The sequence below is a fragment of the Lissotriton helveticus genome, chromosome 11 (genome assembly GCF_964261635.1).
Source record: "Lissotriton helveticus chromosome 11, aLisHel1.1, whole genome shotgun sequence".
Taxonomy (NCBI): domain Eukaryota; kingdom Metazoa; phylum Chordata; class Amphibia; order Caudata; family Salamandridae; genus Lissotriton; species Lissotriton helveticus.
In genome coordinates this window covers 232454879-232475624 of record NC_136072.1, presented here as the reverse complement: position 1 = coordinate 232475624, position 20746 = coordinate 232454879, and the positions used below count along the sequence as shown (strand labels likewise).

The 20746-nt window shown below is 52.0% G+C and overlaps 1 protein-coding gene across 2 annotated transcripts in view; it reads left to right on the top strand.

Annotated features, from left to right (window-relative positions):
* Nucleotides 1-20746, top strand: part of HLTF (helicase like transcription factor) — a 498779-nt gene that overhangs the window by 202211 nt on the left and 275822 nt on the right. For both annotated transcript variants that reach the window (XM_078667983.1, XM_078667984.1), the window contains one exon: nucleotides 8187-8276. In XM_078667983.1, coding sequence (XP_078524109.1) covers nucleotides 8187-8276 — 90 coding nt within the window. The remainder of the gene's footprint in view (nucleotides 1-8186; nucleotides 8277-20746) is intronic.

Here is a 20746-nt window from a genome sequence, read left to right as displayed (position 1 = left end):
CGCAAATCTCTCCGAGGCTCCCTGAGGCATTGCAAGAGGCCGCTAGGACTCAGGGTTCGTCCCTGAGTTCCCCTCGGCCTTCTGAGCCGGCGGTTGCCTCACTAGAGGCCGAGTCGGCGCAGTTTCAGCGCCAAAGGCTTTCCTCCCCGGCCCTGGCAGTGCCGCGGGTGGAGGCAGGGGCCTGGTGTGCTTTCCCGAGTCCCTCTCGGTCCTCTCCGCGTGCGGCCTGAGTTCGAGCCGGCGCCATTTCACCACCGCTCTTTGGCCGACCCGGCTCCGATTCCATCCCGTCCTTCTGGGGAGCCTGTGGTGGTGGAGGTCGTCTTAGCGCCGCCAATGCCCACTCCGGCGCCGCTTGACGTCGAGCCGGTGCCTGTGACGGATTCCATGGCGCCGTGCCGGCGTTGGGTCCTTTCGTCGTCTCCTGAGGACGTTCCCTCCTTTCCGGAGATTTGTCAGCTGCTGGTTTCTTCCTTTCCGGAGACAGCGTGCCGCATTGTTGCTTTTTAACTGGCATCTTCCAGGGAGGGTTCCTCGCCATCCCAGCGGCCTAAGTCCTCGGACACTCTTTTCAGCAGTTCGCTGTTGGGTCCTCCACCGGCTTTTATGCCCTTCCCGGGGTCCCCTCAGCTTCCCCACTTGTCCGTGGATCCCCCACCATTTCGGGGCTGGCCCCCCAAGTGATTGATATAACGGACTGCGGAGACATTGTCCATCCTGAGAAAGACGCAAGAGCGAACAGAGTCTTTTGTCCATCACCTGATCGCGAACGAGCCCTCCAACAGTTCCAGACAGTTGATGTGTAAACCATGCTCCGAATTCGACCACACACCTCCCGTGGTGAAGTCTCCGCAGGTTGCGCCCCAGCCGGATCTGCTTGCGTCGGATTCGATAACTATATCTAGCGCGGATCCGAAAATGGCTCGACCATTCCAGGCCTCCATGTTGGCTAGCCACCACTGAAGTTCCTTCCTGGTGTATGGAATCAAGCACACCTTGTAAGAGTAAGGGCGGCCCTTGCGAAGATGGGCTGCCTTGAGCCGCTGAAGCGCTCTGTAATGGAGCGGGCCCGGAAAGATCGCCTGAATGGAGGCGGACAGGAGGCCCACTATCCGAGCGAGCTGTCTGAGGGAAATCTGAGACCAGGTGAGATCCCTCCGAATCTCGTGGCGAATCTTCGTCATCTTGCGAAAAGGAAGACTGAGAGTGGACTCCACTGAGTCTATCAAGAAACCTACTAAAACAACCCTCTGGGAGGGTATCAGAGTGGACTTGGATTCGTTTATCACAAACCCTAGGTTCTGAAGCCGGTCCACCCCTGTCTGCGGATGACGAGATAGCGTTCTGGCATCCTGCGCCATTAACAAACTATCGTCCAGATACACAATGAGCCTCATTCCGGACGCCCGAAGGCATTCTATCACTGGCCTCAAAACCGTGGTGAAACACCAATGTGCGGAAGACAGCCCGAAGGGAAGGGTGGTGAACTCATAAGTTTTGTCACGCCAGGGAAACTGAAGAAAACCGCGATGAGGGGAAAAGATGGGAACTGCTAAATAAGTGTCCTTGAGGTCGAGACGCCATCCAGTCGCCTGGTCTGAGAATGTCTTGAAGGAGGTGAATTCCCTCCATTTTGAATTGGCGGTAAACCACCCACTCGTTGAATTCCGGTAAATTGATAACCAGACGCCGACCCCCATCTACCTTGTCCACAAGAAAAAGATTGCTGAGGAGACCCCTGGGATGAGGAAGGGTTTCTACTATGGCCCCCTTGCTGAGAAGGGCCTGAATCTCCTGGTCTGCCTCGGAAAAGGAAAGAGGGTGGGGGGGAGTGAGTTGCAAAGGAGTGCCTAGAAATTGTATATGAAATCCCCTTACTGTCGGCAGGACCCAAGCATCCCCCGTGGCAGAAGTCCACATTGGGGAAAAAATGCGCCAGGCGGCCCCCACTTTTTAGAAGGGAAGAAGGGAGAACACTCACTGGAAGAATTGGCTCTGCCTCCTCCTCTGCCACCTCTGCCTCATCGTCCGCGGGTGGGATAGAAATTTCCGAAGCGGGCTTGATCATGATATTGCCCTTGATTGGAGCCCTGCCCTCTGCCATGATTTGCACGGCCGGATGAGTGGCCCCTACCTCGTCCGGCTCCTCGGAAAACCCGGGGGCGAAACACTTTCCGAATGGAAGATTGGGCCCTATCTAGGGAGGTGAAGGTGTTAACGAACCTCCCTAGTTCCTTAATAAAGGGTTCGCCGAAAAGGCCTCCCTGAGCAACTGGGCCTGCCTCAGTATCCGCTAGGTACCCCAACTTGAGGTCGACCTTGATGAGAAGGGACCTGCGGCGTTCAGTGGAAATCGCGCAGTTGGCGTTCCCCCGAGGAACACCACAACGCGCTGGGCCCATGAGGAGAGGTGATCCAGAGAAATGAGGGAACCTGAGGCCTTCGCTTCTTCCGCCATATCAAGGATCTTGGTAGCGGGCCCCAAGACATCCAAAAACTTATCTTGACAGGTGCGCAGGACCTGTCTATGCCCTTTTTGGGGTCCTTAACAAACTTTTGGAGGAAGGTAGACATTCTGGGGTCAATCTCCGGCGTGGCGGCTACCTTCCCCTCCAAGGAAGGGTGGGGACACTGCCCTAAGGCAGTTCCGGGTAGCTGGCTCAAGCGGGCGGGGGATCCTGCTGGCTACATATTGGGCGACCTTCTCCGACGGGGCCCAGTCTGAGGAGCGAGGGTGTAGGACATCGTCCGGGTCCAGCATATCTGCACACAAGTTGGTTTCAGAAGTGGCTGACGCCGACTTGGAAGGGAGCCAAGGTCGGGACTGTCAGGAGAGGCATCCCCATCCCCATGGTCCCCGGGGTCCCCATCCGCCGAAGTAGAGGGGAGTGCATGTGGAGCCGCAGGGGAACCTGCTGGAGGCACACAACTCGCAAGAAAAGGCCGCTTAAGGCAGGAGAAGGCGTCAGAATCCGCGCCAGCATCTCTAGCTCGTTTAGGTGGTAGTTCCTGTGTATCCACGGCAGGGCCAGGGGGAGCAGGACCAGTAGAAGAGGCTTGCGCCGCTCTGGTTAGCCATTCGCAAGCTTGGTCGATTTTTCGGGACAGGCGCTCCTCAAGGGGGGTCCTGGCCTGCTCTTCTGCTTTGTGGATGGACTCGTCCACCGCATCCTAAAAGTCATCGCCCCAGGGAAGCGCCGCCAAGGGATCTTCGTCCCATTCATCATTCCGATAGGCTTCGTCCTGATAGGTTGCCATATGGAGGAAGAGTGTGACTCTTGTCAAAGAAATACGGCCAAGGAGGCGGTAAGCCTCAGATAAAAGGGGGCTGGATTTCAGGCGGGATGTGGGCAGACAGTGTACGCAATAGAAGGCTCCGAAAGCCTAGGACCCCAACAGCCCAGGTGCCAAATTTAAAAGGGCAGTCTGCCAAAAGGGTCCTTGCAGAAAAACTGCTCTACAGACCCTGAAAACAGAGCGTTATTGGCCTATAAGTACAGAACCCCCCACAGATAGTTTAATAATAGCACTGCCTAATGGCGGGTACTGATCCAGTAAACGGGCGTTCAAGGAAGGCGTGTAGAGAATCAACAAAATTTGCCTAAAGGCAAGATACAGACCCTTGTCAGGGGCATTCAGGCAGATAGAGACAGGACTCACGCGGCGAGACAGTGCTGGGCTCCGATGCGCCAGCATGAATGCGCGGAATCCCAAGCGCGCACGCCGCGTCAGAGACGCCGATAGGCACCCTCTGGCGGTGTCACGAGGACACCGCGAGTCAGCACCGAGTTACGGCCGCTAGGGAGCTAAAGACTCCCATGGCCTGAGCGGAGCGCCGAATAGCGGCGGCCCGCTAAGAAGCAAACAACAAAGTAAATACTAAAGCACAAAAGCGGCAGAAACAGTCAAAACGGGCGACGCACTTCTGACTAAAATGTTGCGCGCGCCCACACACCACGCCGTGAGGGAAACGGCAACGGAAGGAGATTGCGAGCCAACGCGACCTGTGAAACCTATAACAAGGGTCAAGGAAATACAATAATAGCGCGCATCAGTGTAATCAGCAAAACAAAAGCATATACATGAAATAAGCAGAAAATAGAATGCGCCAGAAAGAAAGGTAGTCTTATCTTGGCTGCTAGCAGCGAAGAAAGAGGAATCATGGACAGGGACAGAGGACTATCAAGACCCTGGGGACTTCTGATTGGTGCATCGGATCGGACTCTCTATCTACGAGCACTCTATTGTTATGATCTTCGTTCCATTGACATTCCCTTTTGGTTCTTGGGAATGGTAGTTTATTGTTCTTTAAATTGGCTGCTATGCAATAAATGAAGAAAGATCAGTATAATCCTCGCCTCCGGTCCTGACATAGAATTTGCACTAAGTTTTAGATTTTTTTAAATCTGTTAATATTTCTATCTCAAAACTTACTTACCTGATCATAATGATTTTGGTGCCTAATTATACATAAAGATACATATTTTTATAAATATGTATGGATCTCCTTATTGTGTCATGTGCATCATTTATTGCCTGTGTGTGCAGCAGTTTTCTAAAACTCCTCTCTGATAAGCCTGTGGCTGCTTGACTTGCCCTGTCGACTTATAAGGAATACCTGGACTCTTTTCATAGTATACCACTTTTTGATATACTGTATAAAGAGCCAAGTTCCTACACCTGGAAGAGGGTGAGGCCAGGGAAGTATTTTCCTCGTCTAGTCCTGTGCTGTTTGTTGGATCCAGTCCCAGCAGGCGGGGACGCAACCAGGTGGAGGTATAGCATTCCAGTGCAAACCAATAGCAAACGCACGCTTTACTGAAACGCTCTGAACAGAGGCAGAGTGCATGCTCAGTGTATCTGTTTACATCATGTGACCTAATGTCATAGAGTCCTTTCTCTGTGATGTTAGGTCTCTCATGGACTGGCATGCCCTATTGCGAAGCTAGTCTCCTGTAGCCCCCTCCAATTTCCAACTCCTAACAGGGTTGGATGGTGTCAGTTGTGCTAGCTGATCACGCCCCACCCTGTGACGACTTGGAAAAGGGTGTGGTGAAGGCAGCTTAAGCAAGAATCGACATGCACCTTGGGAGTATAGGGTGACACTGTACACGCCCAAGCTGCTTCAATATCAGACGCTGCTTTCCGTCATCGGTGGGGGGTCCATGAAGACCCCCAAGTACTGCAAGCCAGGCATGGCACCGTGTCAGCCTGCAAAGCTTGCTTACAAATCACCATAATTTGCACATGCACAATGTAGGAAACTGGGTTTTTATTGCAGTAGTTTCCCCACTTTTTGTCTGGTATTTGATGACACTTTGACCGAGGTGCCCTGGGTTCTTCATTCCTGCTGAGCAGGTCCCCAGTGCCAGTGTTCTTTCTCAAGTCAAGACGACTGGTCTCTTGATCACCAAGTGATCAGGCCTTTAGCACCTCTAAGTCCCTAGTAATTGGTAACTCTGGTTCCTAGGGCATAGATACTAAAGAGGGTCCCTAAGAACTGCGGCAAATCTTGTGCCACTCTAAGGGATCCAGCACCAAACTCATACTGACTGCCACTGCAGGCAGCGTGACAAAGTGCTCTGAAAAGTGGAAACGTACCATGACACACTCCTGTGTGCCATGTCTCCTAACACTGCATGTAATATTTGTAAGTCACCCCTACAGCAGGCCTTACATAAGGCAGAGTTCCTTATATTACATGTAAGGACATCTCACCATGAGCAGATATGCCCCTGTGCTGGCCAGTTAGTTCTATTACTAACAGTACAAGTGAACAAGGAAGCAATCTTACAGTATGTATTGGGCACTGCTCAAAACGAGTTTCCCAGCTTCAAAATGACTTCACTTAAACCAATGGATTTAGGTATAAAACACCTCATATTAATAAACCCACACTGATTCCTGTGTTGGTTTATTAATACATACACCCAGAGCGTACCTTAGAGGTACCCTCTGAAGCCTACTAGCTTTCTAGTGTGCTAGCTGACTGATACAGTCCAGCCTGCCACCATAGACAAGTTTCCGGCCCCCTTAGGTGGTGAGAGAAGCACTCTCGGAAGTCATGAACAATGCCTGCCCTGGAAAGAGTTGTTATCACCTACCCCTGCAGGAAGGCTAGTACATGAGCATATCAGTGCAGGAGGTTTCAAAGGCCTCTGCCGCCTTTGATATGCAACCAAAATTTCCCCAGACAGGGGGAAATGCCACTCCTCCCTTGGGCCAATCTGGTCCCAGGGAATATGGGAAATTTAGCTATGCAAGAGCCATGTTGCACTGCCAGGCTGGATACACTTCTAGCATGAACACAAATTTTGAAATTCCATCTTCTTGCATGGTGGAATTAGGAACTCTGAGACAGGGTGATGTCCACTCCCCAAAGGAAGTAGTCATCTAGGGGGTGTAGTGACCATGGGGTAAGTTACCCCATTGGCTACTGCCCCTCACTCTTGTTAACACCCACAAATTCAGTATTTATGGGACCACCTGATACCAGGACTTCAGAATTTTACAGACACAAAAGAAGGGGTGAACAAAGACTACTAAACTGTGGAACACAACTGTGCCAACCCTGCCAGCCTGTCTGCTGCTCACGACTCTCATGGAGCAAACCACTGGTTTAGACGCTGTGTAGAATACAAGAAACCCGGAGGGCTGCCAATGCTTCGACAAATGCCAAAGGAACTCCCTTGGAGTAGAAGAGCTGCTACCCTCCAGCCGCAGGCACCAAAGAAGCAACGGCTAGAACACCGACCTGCTGCTCACAGGACATCCAACGCTGCAGCTGCTCAGGAAGAGTCCTCCCTCCAAGTGTGGGGATGCCAGGACCAACCTGAGCTGCACAACACCAATACCTGAGATGCTGGACCTCTTGCAGTCGGTGACGCAACCAGCAGCAACCAAGGCTTGTTGTCACTAGACCAAACATCTTCGCCAAGGAAAACCAATCTGCACGTTGAGGGACTATAGGGACAGTGAGACCCACACCAAGAGTGGCCCAGCTGTTCTGTTTGTCCCTTTTCTGCAGAACAAAGTGAGATATCGACCGCTGTTCCCCGAATTCCTCAAAGTACCTCTGCACCCCGATCCACAGCCTAAGTCCAAGAGAGTTGATGGTGCATTTTGTGTCATCCGACCCAAAAGAGCAAAGCCCACCCTTGGGTTTACCCAGAATGGACTTCCAGTTTCCGCATGCAGCCTCTTTCTGCAGGCCCCCTCCAACCGCGATTGACTCCAGCACCCAATCCAAAGCCAAAATACAGTACTGCACCTGAGCCCCACAGCCCTAGGAGAAGTGGACCAACGGTGTCCCTGCGTGCCCGAGGATCTCAAGGGTCGAGCCCCCATGTGGATTCCCCCAGTCCCAGCTTGCAGCCTTTTTCCGACTGAACTATTATCCATCAAAGTGAATGGAACACCTCATGCTGTAGCATACCTTTGCAGCCAGACACCCCAGAGCCTCTCGAGGTGACCTGTTGGTGTAGTCTTTGACCTTGCCCCATACTCACCTTAAGTCCCAGTGAACAGTCTTGTAAATCGGTGTGAACTGCCCAAATGCAGTGCCTGTATTTCCCCCATAGGATATTACCGCTCCCAGACATTGCAGTGTCGAGTTATGAAAACTGTAAAAATTAATAGCTCGAAAAGTACTTACCTCATTCCAATGATATCTAAATTCATATAAAACTGGGTTATTTTTAAATGTTGGTGCCGGATTTCTTTACTGAATGTGCCTATGTGTGTGCAATAAATACTTAGCCCTACCCACTGATATGCCTAACCTCTCGCCCACACTACCACAAATGAGAGCATTTGGACTGTCATATGTGCCTCAGTCATTCCTTTGGGGTTTGCATGTACTCTTTACACAGTTTGCCTCTTTTTGGTCCACTGTATAAAGAGCCACCGTCCTACACGCAGTAGCGTATATGCCTTTGTAAAACTACCCGATTACCTGCCTGATGTGAGGACACGCTTAGGAAACATCACATCAGGCAAGCAAAGGCACTCTTTTATTAAAGTTAAGTGGATGCTACTTGTTTTTTCAATCCACATGGCTTTACAAAATTGGAAGGGCATGACCCTTCTGTCCCTTATTAGAAACGGATCCTGGGTAGCTCATATAGCAGTTGTGTATTACAAATAATTTAAATATTGTCTGACGTTGAATGTTTGTTCTCCCGCAGCTGCATTTTTCCATTCAAATAATGATGCAGTCTTTGGTGAGGCTTTGGCTTGTCCATCTATCGCGGGTAAAAAGAAATCTAAACATAAAGGTAATGCTGTCTTTCTAATCTTTCATGCATGTTTGGTAACAGTTGCTTCATTAATTCTGAACTGTTTTACATTACCCTATTACATTATGTTTCCTCTTATCTGCTCTTGTCGGTCTGTAGCACAATACACCTACTTTATAATTGTAAATCAAGTAGTCTTAAGATTAATATCTCCAGTCCATCGTGATTCACACTTAGGGAGGGGGCTCTTGAGGGGACCAGCTTTGTTACACAATTTTTTTCACATTTATTTATCAGTACAGTATGACAGTAAATATATACGTTAGCATTTCATTTTCCATTTTCTGTATTAAAACTCACAAGTGGTACTCTGAAAATTTCCCCAGCTTTACTCCAGCCTTTTCAGCATTTGGCGTTCATGATAGATGATAATTGCAATCACAATGCACTTTTCCACCATATAGCCTCAAGACCCTCATGGGTGAGTAGCAGTGCTCTATAAACCCCTGATTGATTGATTGATTGATAGCTAATGCTGTCCATTGGACAAATTAAAAGCAACAAAGGGAGTCTATATATGGTCGCAGACACACACACAATCACACACACTTGATAGTTGTTTTTCTTCAAAGAAGTCTTTCGAGTTACGATGTATAACAGTGAATCGTCCCTTAGTTGGCAATGCGCATGGGCACCGATTTCATGTTAGATTCTTTAATCTCATAGTTATGTTTTATGTGTGTTGAATTGCATGAATTGCACTAATGCACTTTAAAGCTGTTTTAATATAGGAAGACCATTTATGTGTAGTACTTATTTCATTGTATATAGAATCTCAGCTGTTGTCTGGTCAAACTGCATATATGTTTTATGGATCTAATATCCAAAGTAAATGTTGTTGATGATGAGATTGTGTTCTCTCCCATCTGGTTCAGACGTGTACTGAACGGGGCTCTGAGTTCGGTGTCTTGTTTTTGGTGTAGGTCCAACCGGTTGTGTCGATTTTAGTATAAGAAACTTTACTTAACTATGTTTTCCACCCATCACTTCCTGGATACAGATTTATTATCCATGCATAAACGGCAGGACCTTCTGGACTGTGCGCCCCTCACATCAAGGACTTCTTACTAGAGAATGCATGCAGAGTGTTGGAATGGACGCCCTTCCAATATTGCCTTCAGTGCAATGCAAAACTTCCATAGAGCAATCACCACGAGGTGTGTAACTTCTGCATTTCTCCTGACCATGACAACACTGTGTGCAAGGCCTGCCTCACCTTCTGATGAAGACTCTTTGGTGTAAATGGGAGTGAAGGTGGCCCCACTAGAAGATGCAGTGGTATGCCTCTGATGACTTCCAATATATTCGGTGAACAGCCTTCACTTGATGTTGAGGAAGACGAAGAAGCCGGCCCCTTGGGCAATCCACCCCAACAGCCATCGGTCAGCCTGGAGGCGGATTGCTCTTCCGACTTCAACAATGAGGAAGAGAAACAAGAGGCTTCCACTGTCTCCACTCCATCTGGGCCCCCTACAAAAGCCTTGACCAGAAAGTTCAGTTATGTCTGCACCGAAACATTCACCAAGCTTCCCACCCAGTCTCAAGTCGAGGCAGAGCACCACCTTTCAGTGGCTGCAGGAGGAGTTGGATGGAAGACAGAGGCACTGGTTTATACATCTTCAGACCGACAAGATTTCCAAGAAGCTGCCTCCTAGGCCTGTGGAGACATTTAATCGGAAAAGGAAAGTGACTTTTGAGGCAGAGCTTGCTTTGGAGCCTCCCTGAGCTCAAGTGACGCACGGGTAGGGGCTCCAGCCCCCTTCCATTTGCACCGCCTCCTTCTCTAACACCTCCTACTTCACCACTTTATCACCCCATACATAATCACCTATACACTCACCAGTGTCCCCCTGAGTTCTCTTTCCACCCAACCCACCCTTATGATGCGCTGTTTGATCTGGTGTCCACCGATGACCATTGGTATGACTGATAAATATCCTCCAGGAGATACTGACAAGGATCACTGTCCCATTAGAAAATCACCCCCAGACGATGCCACAGTGTACAGAGTTACAGAGGGCAGATTCATGTCATAAGGTGGCCATGCATATCCTCCAGCAGAAAGAGGCCTTTTTGCTGGAGTCACGGTCCACATCCCAAAGAACAGTTTAGTTCCTCCCCATGCAGAAGGGAATGCTGAAGTCTACCACAGACACCTTCACAGGAACTTGTAAAGGTGAGGGTGGTAACTCCCAGGTGGAGAAAAAATATAAACCCTTCCCCATTGACCCACCTTACAACAGAGATCACATCCCTCCAGGTTCCCTTGTGGGCCATATCACACAAGTGCACCAATGCTCAGGCCATGGGCGGAGTTCCCCCACCCGACAAGCAGAACAAGAAGCTAGGGTCTGCTGGGTAGAGTGATGCAGTAGGAACTACCATTCACTGGAGGATTGCCGGCTCCGTCTGCCTGCTCTCCAGATATGATAGGGCACATTGGGATTAAATTCAGAGGCTCATTAAGCATCTCCCTGAGAAGAGAAGAAAAGGGGGCAGGAGTTAGTGGTAGAAGAAAAGACCATTTTCCATGTCATGCGTGGCTCCATATCTCTGGTTTTAGACCCAAGGTCCAACATCATCTTTTTAACCTACCCTTCGATGGTCTACACCTCTTCGGGCGCTGGTAGTCCACATACTAGCGAAGATCAAGAGAGACTGAACACCTCTAAGGCAATCAGTGCCCTCCGGACCTCAACCCCTAGTGTCTTTTTTTTTTTGAGACACCAATATACAGCAGGGTCCAAGGCCACCTCCATAGACCCTACTCCCTCCTACTAGAGGCAGAAGCAGACCTATCAACAGAAGTCACCAAGAGGGTACACCTAGGGTGTTTAAAGAGGCAATAATAAGAGGTGCCGCCACCTCCAAATTCCGACTCCTCTTACCATTTTCCACTATCACATAATACCTGTCGGGGGCAGGCTCCAGGATTTCTTTCATCGCTGGCAGTAAAAATTAGACAAGTGGACCTTAGAAGTTGTCTGTTACAGCTACAACCCAGAACTTCACAATACCTCCCAATAATCCACCCTGCGTGCACATTCTCAGCAGGGAACATCTCGGCCTTCCTCACTGGACGATCACAGAGTCAGACTTCCACCATTCTACTCGGAACCCACAGAGATCAGCTGCGGAGTTCCTCAGGGCTCCTCCCTGAACCCCACCGTCATCAACCTCTACATGGCCCGCTTGCAGCCATCGTCAGAAGCTATGGACTCAACATAGTCTCCTATGCCGACTTACAGCTGATTCTCTCCCACACAGGCGAATCCACAGCCACCAAGAGCAACTTCGACAATGGTATGAATGCAGTCACCACCTGGATGAAGGACAGCTGCCTCAAGCTCAACTCATAGAAGACCAAGGTCCTCATCCTGGACAACGAGCCCTCCACCTGGGATGACTCCTGGTGGCCTGCCCCCCCCCCCACCCACTTCCCATGTACAAAACCTCTCGCTCTCAATGAACTGCCAAATCAACGCCATCTTGTCATCCTGCTTTCACACGCTTTGCCTGCTTTGGAAGTTTTTTACGTGGATCTCCACTGAGTCCAGGAAAATGATCAGCGATGTGCTTGTCAGCAGCAGACTCCATTACGGCAATACACTCTAAGCCAGCCCAGCAACACCCAGAAACTCCTAAAAAAACTGCAAAACATCCAGAACACCTCCTCCAGACTCATCCTGAACATCCCCTGTCACAGCCTCAACACTGGTACCAGAGAGACCTCCACATGCTTCCGATAAACAAAACAATTACATTGAAACTCCTCACGCACGCCTACAGAGCCCTCCACAATGCCAAACCTGCTTACCTCAACAACCGCCTCTCTGACACACCTACCAGACTTCTCCGCTCCAAGCAACTTGTCCTGGCCACCATCTCACGGATCTGAGAGTCCTCGGCTGATGGAAGATTCTTCTCCTACCTCACTGCGAAGACCTGGAACTTCCCGCCTTTACATCTCAGGCAATCACCGTCCGTGCCTCAATTCGGTAAGGACCTCACGACCTGGCTCTTCAACTGAACCAACCTGATTGATTGAAGAGGCCCAAGTCCTCCTTCAAAAAGATGCCATTGAACCAGTGCCCACCACAAGCAGGGAAAGTGTGTTTACTCTCTTTTCTCTTTACTACTTCTTTCCCAAGAAGCACTTCTCCCTCAGACCCACCCTGGACCTCAGACCCATAAATGATATATTTTCTCCAAACATTTAATAATGATGACCATGCAGGATGTCATCCCTCTGCTTCGACAGGCAACTGCATGGCAGCATTTAACTTCAAGGGCATTTATTTTCACAACCCTTTCATCTCGCTCACCTGTTTAGGCTTCGTGGTAAGTAGCCGTAATTACTGTTAGGCCTCACCACTGCTCCAAGGGTTTTCACCAACTGCCTGGCAGTGATTGCTGTTTACTTAAGGAGGGGGAGGCATTCAGGTCTTCCCCTACATAGACGACTGGCTAACCAAGAGTGCAAGCAAGCAACAGTGCCTAATGCACACCCAAATAACCATCTCACTTCTCCACATCTTCTCGTTCAGGAGCAATGCCACCAAATCTTACCTACAACCTCTTCAAATCCAAGTTTTTTTAGGGATGGTACTAAATTTGGTTAGGCAGAACCTACCTAAGCCTCAAAGGGTCTTCGCATTTCAGCATCACCTACCTCTATTTCAGCTACATCGTCATCTTGCAATCAGAACCGTTATGCACCTAGGCATGATGTCTCGCGTATCGCTATTGTGCCTGAAACCCAATAATGCGTGCACCTGTTGCAACAGTCCGGCTTGGAACAATGGTGTAAGGCAGAGGGTCACATGTAAAATCTAGTGTTAATAAAGGACAAGGTGCATTGATCGCTACAGTGGTTGCACAGCAACAATCAGGGCAGGCATTTTCCAGAACCTATTCCTCAAGTCAGCATTATCATGAGCACTTATCAAGCCGGTTTGGGGGGTGGAGGGGACCGCAGAACAATGAGTGTGGGTCTCCCATCTGCAGGGTCACCACATCAACTACCTCGAGCTCTTGGCTATCAGTCTCACTCTCAGAGCCTTCCATCTACTCATTTATGGCAAGGTAATCCTAGTCAGGACGGACAACATGACTACCATGCATTACCTACAAAAACAGAGCAGCACTCACTCTCGCTCCATCTTGGCACAAACCATATGGCATTAGGCACTGTTTCACCACATTCACTAGATGGCAATGTACCTCCTGAGAGTAGACGATGACCTTACAGACCTGCTCAGCATGATGCATCAACAAGTCCACAAATGGGAAATCTACCCTCTGGTCCTGCTCCACTCCTTCCAACGCTAGGACACTCCGCACATAGCTCTCTTTACTAACCTCAAGTACGCAAAATGCCCAAGCCTTGCCTGCAGGTACCCATACCCACAGTCCATTGGCAATGCACTATAAATGGACTGGTTAGGGATCTTTGCTTACGCTTCTCTGATTCTCCCACTTTCCCCTTTGTGGATGCAGAAGATGTAGCAAACTTCTTAAGCCCTCATCCTCGCAGCCCCCGCCTGAGCCAGGTAGCCCTGGTACGCAACCCACATCAGATGCTCCCCCATAGGCTCAGCAGAAACCAATGCCAGATCAGTCCCCAAATAGCTCAATCTAGTGATTAGGCTCCTAAGGACCTGGTGTTTGGTTACCTTTTTTGTCCTGCAGAGTGCATGGATGCCCTACAAAAATCCCACAGACCAACCACATGTGGCTGTTATCCTGCAAAGTGGAAAATATTGACTAGAGAGGGTATTCAGTTTGAAGTTTGCGATGAAGCAATTTATGGGTAATAAATGTCTGTTGTCAGCCCTAAATATGATCGTCACAACCCGTGCAGCATTATCTAAGACTTGAGGCATCTCCAGGTGGGAAGAGGCACATATATATCAGAAGTGCATGGAAAGGTCCACTGGAATATGCTGTGAAAATTGTAATAAGTCTATCCAATATACAAAATGCAAGCCATATGTTTACTGGGAAATCAAACCGCTGCTGGAGGGTCGGTGGACCTTAGGAAAGACCAAATTCATATCCTATGGACAGGCCTGATGTTCTAGGGATAATGGAACGAGGTTCAAGCCGCCATAAAAATCATGGTAGGATACTCCACACCAGCCACACCTGACGGATTTGCTGGGTTGGTTACTGAAAACATTGAAACTCGCATAACAGAGACTCAAAGCTGATATTTCTACTTTTGACAACTGCAAATATGGTCAAAGTAAGCTACGGGAAGCAAACTTTCCTACCCACATTGAATATATGGTTTGTGAAAATTTTGGGCAAAATGACAATAGAATGGCAATCGTGCCACCTGGCCAGGACAAAGATTGTTTTCTATCAGTCTTGGTTTCAACTTTATACAATTTAGGTGAGGACGATAGGGACCTGATGTGCCTGTCAATGTTGAGGCCCTTACAACTGTTTGATTGAAGTATATTTTCCAGTGTGATCTTTTAGATGAAAGGGAATGGAGAAGCGATGCATATGGAAGATGTACAGCTCAGGAACATCACACCCAGGGGAACCACATGGAGGCATAGAAGTAGGGAGTATACAAACGAGAGGTGTTTTGGTTGGAGAAATTTTAATTGTATGATTTGGATAGCTTACTTGAAACACCAGTCAAAAAAAGTTTAAACAATGACGATAGTGTATTTAATATCCTTTTTTAACAAACAAAATGAGTTCTGTACATAGTGGTAAGCATAACTGTATCTTTTCAACTTACTATACAAAGATACATTGAAACACATAAATAAGAGGAATGCTTCAAAGGAAAGGAGCAAGGGCAAAGAGCAAAGGAGAGACTAGCCTGTTAAAGCTGGGAATTAAAACACAGTTTAACAGAAACCAAACCTCAATCAGCCTTCGTAAGCTGATAAAAACATGGTTAAACGGAGAAGTGTAAGGCAGAGATACTAAGAACAGGTTACAAATGCAGGTTGAACGCTGGTAGTGCAGCTGAGACAAAGGAAATTGATGAGAACAATGCTAGATATCCATAATGAGAGAGGTAAATTGGATAAAAGAATTTAGAAATAGTGCAGAAATTCATTAATCTGAAAGAAACAGGTTAGTATTAGATTCCTTACCTTAGAATATCCCCAGGCGTCAGTCTGGATCCGGAAACTTTTGCGTAGCAGTACCCCTGCGCGTCGGTAGGCGTCGTCTGCAGGCGTCCCCTGCGGCTCCGCGTCGTCGGCGTCGTGCGCCGTGATGACGTCGCTGGAGTATATAGACGCCGCCTCCGCGCGCTGACGTCAGTTCTTCTTTTTTCCGCGCCAGTTAGCGCAGATCCGAAGAGCAGTACTCCGGTCTTTTGACCAAGTTTTTTGTTAACTGATTGATCTTTACGGTGCCGGTAGGATGCCCGGTTTCAAGAGTTGTGACGAGTGCGACCGCATGATGTCGGTCACCGACCACCATCGACTCTGCCTCCGGTGTCTGGGCGCGGACCACGACGTGGAGTCCTGCGTCGACTGTCGGGCCTTGACTGGAAAAGCTAGGCGGGAGCGGTCCCGCAAGCTTCTCGAACTCCGGTTGTCGGCCCCGCGTCGAGAGCGGTCCCGGTCCGGTCGGAGGTCGAGGGAGCGGTCGAGGGAGCGGTCGCGGAGCCGCCATGGGCGCTCCGGGAGTCGCCACCATTCCTCCGGCTCGTCAGGTAAGCACAAGAAGTCGGGGCGTCGCCATCGCACCCCCGACTCCCCCCGACGCCCGCGTGCTGCGGCCGGGGGCTCGGGTGACCCCACCCCCGCGGTCCCGCATGGGTCGCCGACGCCGTCTACCCCACACCTGTCGGTCCCTGGGGAAGGCGCGTCGCGTGAGGAGATCGAGGCCTTCCTCATTGCTATGAGGGCGAGGTCTTCTCCGGCGGGGCCTTCGGCGCCTGCGGGCCCGTCGGTCCCGTCTGGGGGCCCGAGCGGTTCGGGTGCTCCTGCCCCGGCGCCGCCGGTGGCTCCGGCCCCGGCGCCGCTGGTTCCCTCTGGTTCGTCGCCGGCTGGTCTCCCGGCCTCTCCGGCGTCGGTTCCTGTGGGCCAGCCCGTGGTACCGCCCCCGCGTGGTGCAGCGACTCCGCCGTCGGCTCCGGCCGGCGTCGGGTCCCCGGCACCGACGCCGCGCGGCGCCACCCCCCTTTCCTCCCCGACTCCGGACTCGGAGCCGGACCGGCGTCGGCCGACGCCGGACCCGACGCCGATGGGGCCCGTTGACCCCGATGTCTATATCGTCGACCCAGAATATGGGTATGACGAGGAGGAGTATGGAGAGGGTTGGGAGGGGTCTGAGGACCCTCTATCCCGTGCCTGCCAGTACGATGTGGACTGGGTAGGTGATCTGGGTGATGCCAGTGGCCTGGACGAGTCGCCCAACCCTGGGTTTGTCTCTCCGTCCCCTGTGGCGTCCGAGGCGGGTGCTGCCTATTCGGTGGTCCTGATGAGGGCTGCCAAGGCCTTACACCTTGAGCTCCCCGTCGCGAAGGTCAAACCGAATATCCTGACGGAAGTTTTTAAACCGCAGTCATGCCCCCAGGAGCCTCTGCTGCCGTTTAATGAGGCCCTGACGGATGTCCTTCTGGGCACCTGGTCCAGGCCCGCCTCTGGTGCGCCGGTTGACCGGAACGTTGCCAGGCGTCACCGTCCCTGCGCGGACGACCCTGCCTTCCTGTCCACCCATCCCTCCCCGGAGAGTCTGGTGATCCAGGCCTCCACTTCGCAGTCCGCATTTCCGTCGGCTCCGCCCGACCGGGAATCAAAGAGGTACGACCAATTTGGAAAGAAAGTGTTTTCCTCTTTGAGTGCTGGGCTGCGGTCTTGTAACACCGCGTGCCTCTTGGGCCGCTACACCCACTCCCTGTGGGATACGGTCGAGGAGTGTTTGCCGCAATGCCCCCAGGAAGTGCGGGACAAGCTCACCCGGGCCTTTGTTGAAGGCCGGGATGCGGCGCGGTACTCGATCCGTTGTGGTCTGGACACCACGGACTCACTGGGACGGGCCATGTCCACTACGGTGGCGATTCGTCGCCATGCCTGGCTGAGATCTGCCAACTTCTCACCAGACGTCCAAAATACGCTTATGGACATGCCATTTGATGGCAGTCGCCTATTTGGTGACAAAGCGGACCACGCGCTGGAGCGCTTCAAGGACTCCAGGGTCACGGCCAAGTCCTTGGGTCTCTCGACCCAGACCCAGCGCCAGCAGACGGGTTCGTTTCGGCCCTTTCGTGGCCAAGGGAGAGGAGGTCCCACACGTGCTGCCAGCCACGCGGCGCAGAGCGCTCCCCAGCGCGGTGGCGCCCGTGGTTTCCGCCGTGGTGGCGGTAGAGGCCAGCGTCGTGGTCAGTCCACGCCTCCCTCCGCTGCGGCATCCAAGCCTTCCTAGTCCGAGCTTTCGGGCTCACGTGACGCCAGTGGGTGGCAGGGTTCGCCATCACCACTCCCGCTGGCGCGCGATAACATCGGACAGGTGGGTGCTGCAGCTTGTCCGAAGGGGCTATGCCCTCCCCTTCGAGTCCACTCCTCCAGCCATGCCACCGCAGAACCACCGTGTGTCGGGGGACCACTTGACACTTCTGCAGGAGGAAGTTACGGCCCTCTTGGCCAAGGGGGCCATCGAGCGCGTTCCTGGGCCAGAAGTAGGGTGTGGTTGCTACTCCCACTACTTTCTGGTACCCAAGAAGGACAAGGGAGGCCTGCGTCCTATCTTGGATCTACGGAACGTCAACGGCTTCCTCCGGAAGGAGAAGTTCAAGATGTTGACTTTGGCTCAGGTCTTGGCTGCTCTAGACCCACAAGACTGGATGGTAGCGTTGGACTTGCAGGATGCGTACTTTCACATCCCCGTCCTGCCGGCCCACCGGCGTTACCTGCGGTTCACGGTAGGCCACGAGCATTTTCAGTTTATCGTGCTCCCATTCGGCCTTACCAGCGCCCCACGGGTGTTCACGAAAGTGATGGCGGTGGTCGCAGCTCATCTGCGCCGGTTAGGGGTTTCAGTCTTCCCCTACCTCGACGACTGGCTGTTGAAGGCGGGCTCGCCCCAGACAGTCGTCCACCACCTTCAGATGACGGCAGACCTCCTGCACGAGTTGGGGTTTTCCATCAATGTGCCGAAATCACACCTGTGTCCCTCTCAAAAGCTCCTTTTCATCGGAGCGGTTCTCGACTCGGCGCAGTTTCGGGTTTATCCCCCGGAACGGCGGGTCCGGGATATTCAGGCTCTGATTCCCATCTTTCAGCCGTTATCCCGGGTTTCGGTCAGGTTGACGCTGCGGCTTCTGGGGCTGATGGCCTCCTGCATCCTTCTGGTGCATCACGCCAGATGGCGGATGCGGGCTCTGCAGTGGGACCTGAAGTTTCAGTGGGCCCAGCATCAGGGCAACCTATCCGACCATGTCCTGATCTCGGAGGGCACTGCGAGACAGTTGCAGTGGTGGCTTACAGACCGCGATTGGGTCAGGGGCAGATCCCTCTCCCTTCCCCAGCCGGAGCACGTGGTTGTGACGGACGCGTCCCTCCAAGGCTGGGGTGGCCACTTGGGAGAGGCGGAGATCAGAGGCCTCTGGTCTCCGGCGGAGTCCCGGCTCCATATCAACATGTTGGAGCTGCGGGCGATTCGCCTGGCACTGAAGGCATTCCTCCCCTTTGTCAACGGGAGTGTAGTGCAGGTGTTCACGGACAACACCACCGCCATGTGGTACTGCAACAAACAGGGCGGTGTGGGGTCGTGGACCCTTTGCCAAGAGGCTCTGCGCCTCTGGCAATGGCTGGAACGTCAGGGCGTGACTCTGACGGTTCAACACCTGGCAGGTTCTCTGAACGCCAGGGCGGACGAACTCAGCCGTCGGTGCTCGGTGGATCACGAATGGCGTCTGAACTCGGATGTGGCGAGAGGCCTCTTTCAGCAATGGGGAGAGCCTTGGTTAGATCTATTCGCCACAGAAGAGAACGCGCAATGTCATCAGTTCTGCGCGTTGGAGTTTCCAAGACGGCACTCGCTCGGCGACGCCTTTCGGCGCGAGTGGAGTTGCGGTCTGTTGTACGCCTTTCCGCCTATACCACTTCTGCCCAGAGTGCTGAAGAAGATCAGGCGCGACCGGGCCCAAGTTATCCTTGTGGCTCCGGACTGGGCTCGAAGGTACTGGTATCCCGAGCTACTCAGCATGACAGTCGGTCCCTCGATCCGCCTGCCCCTTCAGGAGGACCTTCTGTCGCAGCAGCAGGGGACGGTCCTCCACCCGAACCTGTCCAGTCTCCACCTCCATGCGTGGAGATTGAGCGGCGACAGTTGAGGCCATTTGACTTGCCTCCTGAAGTCTGTGATGTCATTCTGGCAGCCAGGCGTCCCTCCACAAAGTCGGTATACGCCTGCCGGTGGAACAGATTTGTGGCATGGTGCACAGCAAAGGCTGTGGATCCCCTTTCTGCCCCTCTATCTGAGGTTCTCCTCTTCCTCCTTTCCCTTGCCCAGCAGGGCTCTGCTCTGGGCACTATCAAGGGCTATCTTTCTGCCCTTTCCGCCTTCTTGAGGCTACCTGATCAGCCATCTTTGTTCAAGTCCCCTATTGTGTTAAGATTCTTAAAGGGCATCACGCACATGTATCCTCCAGCTCCGTTCGTGATGCCTCAGTGGGACTTGAACCTGGTTTTGACTTTCCTGATGTGCGCTCCCTTTGAGCCCCTTCATTCCTGTCCTCTCCGTCTTCTCACCTTAAAGACGGCCTTCCTGGTAGCCATCACCTCTGCCAGGAGAGTGAGTGAGCTCCAGGCTCTTTCTGTTCAACCTCCTTTCTTGTCTGTTCATCCTGATAAGGTGGTTCTTCGGACCAGACCTTCTTTCCTGCCCAAGGTAGTCTCTGCTTTTCACATTGGGCAGTCCATCACCTTGCCCTCCTTCTTCCCGCCTCCGCATCCTTCAAAGGATGAAGAGCGGCTCCATCGTCTGGACCCAAAACGTGCGCTTTCATTCTATATGGATCGCACACGCCAGTTCCGGGTGGATGACCAACTGTTTGTTGGCTACGTGGGTGAGAAGAAGGGAAGGGCGGTACAGAAACGGACCATCTCTCGGTGGGTCGTCCTGTGCATCAAAGCATGCTACTCTTTGGCTCGGAAGGAGCCTCCTGTTGGGCTGAGGGCCCATTCCACTCGGGCCACGGCGGCTACTACTGCCCTGGGCCGGGGAGTCCCTTTGCAGGACATTTGCCAGGCGGCCACGTGGGCCTCGCTGCACACCTTTGCGAGGCACTACTGCCTGGACAGTCAAGTCCGGAGGGATGGCTTCTTTGGCCGTTCGGTCCTCCAGGACTTTCTGGTGTAGGTTGTATTGGTTCGCAGACCCACCACCGGGGTTGGTATTGCTGGGGTATCTATTCTAAGGTAAGGAATCTAATACTAACCTGTTTCTTTCAGATGAACAAGTTACTT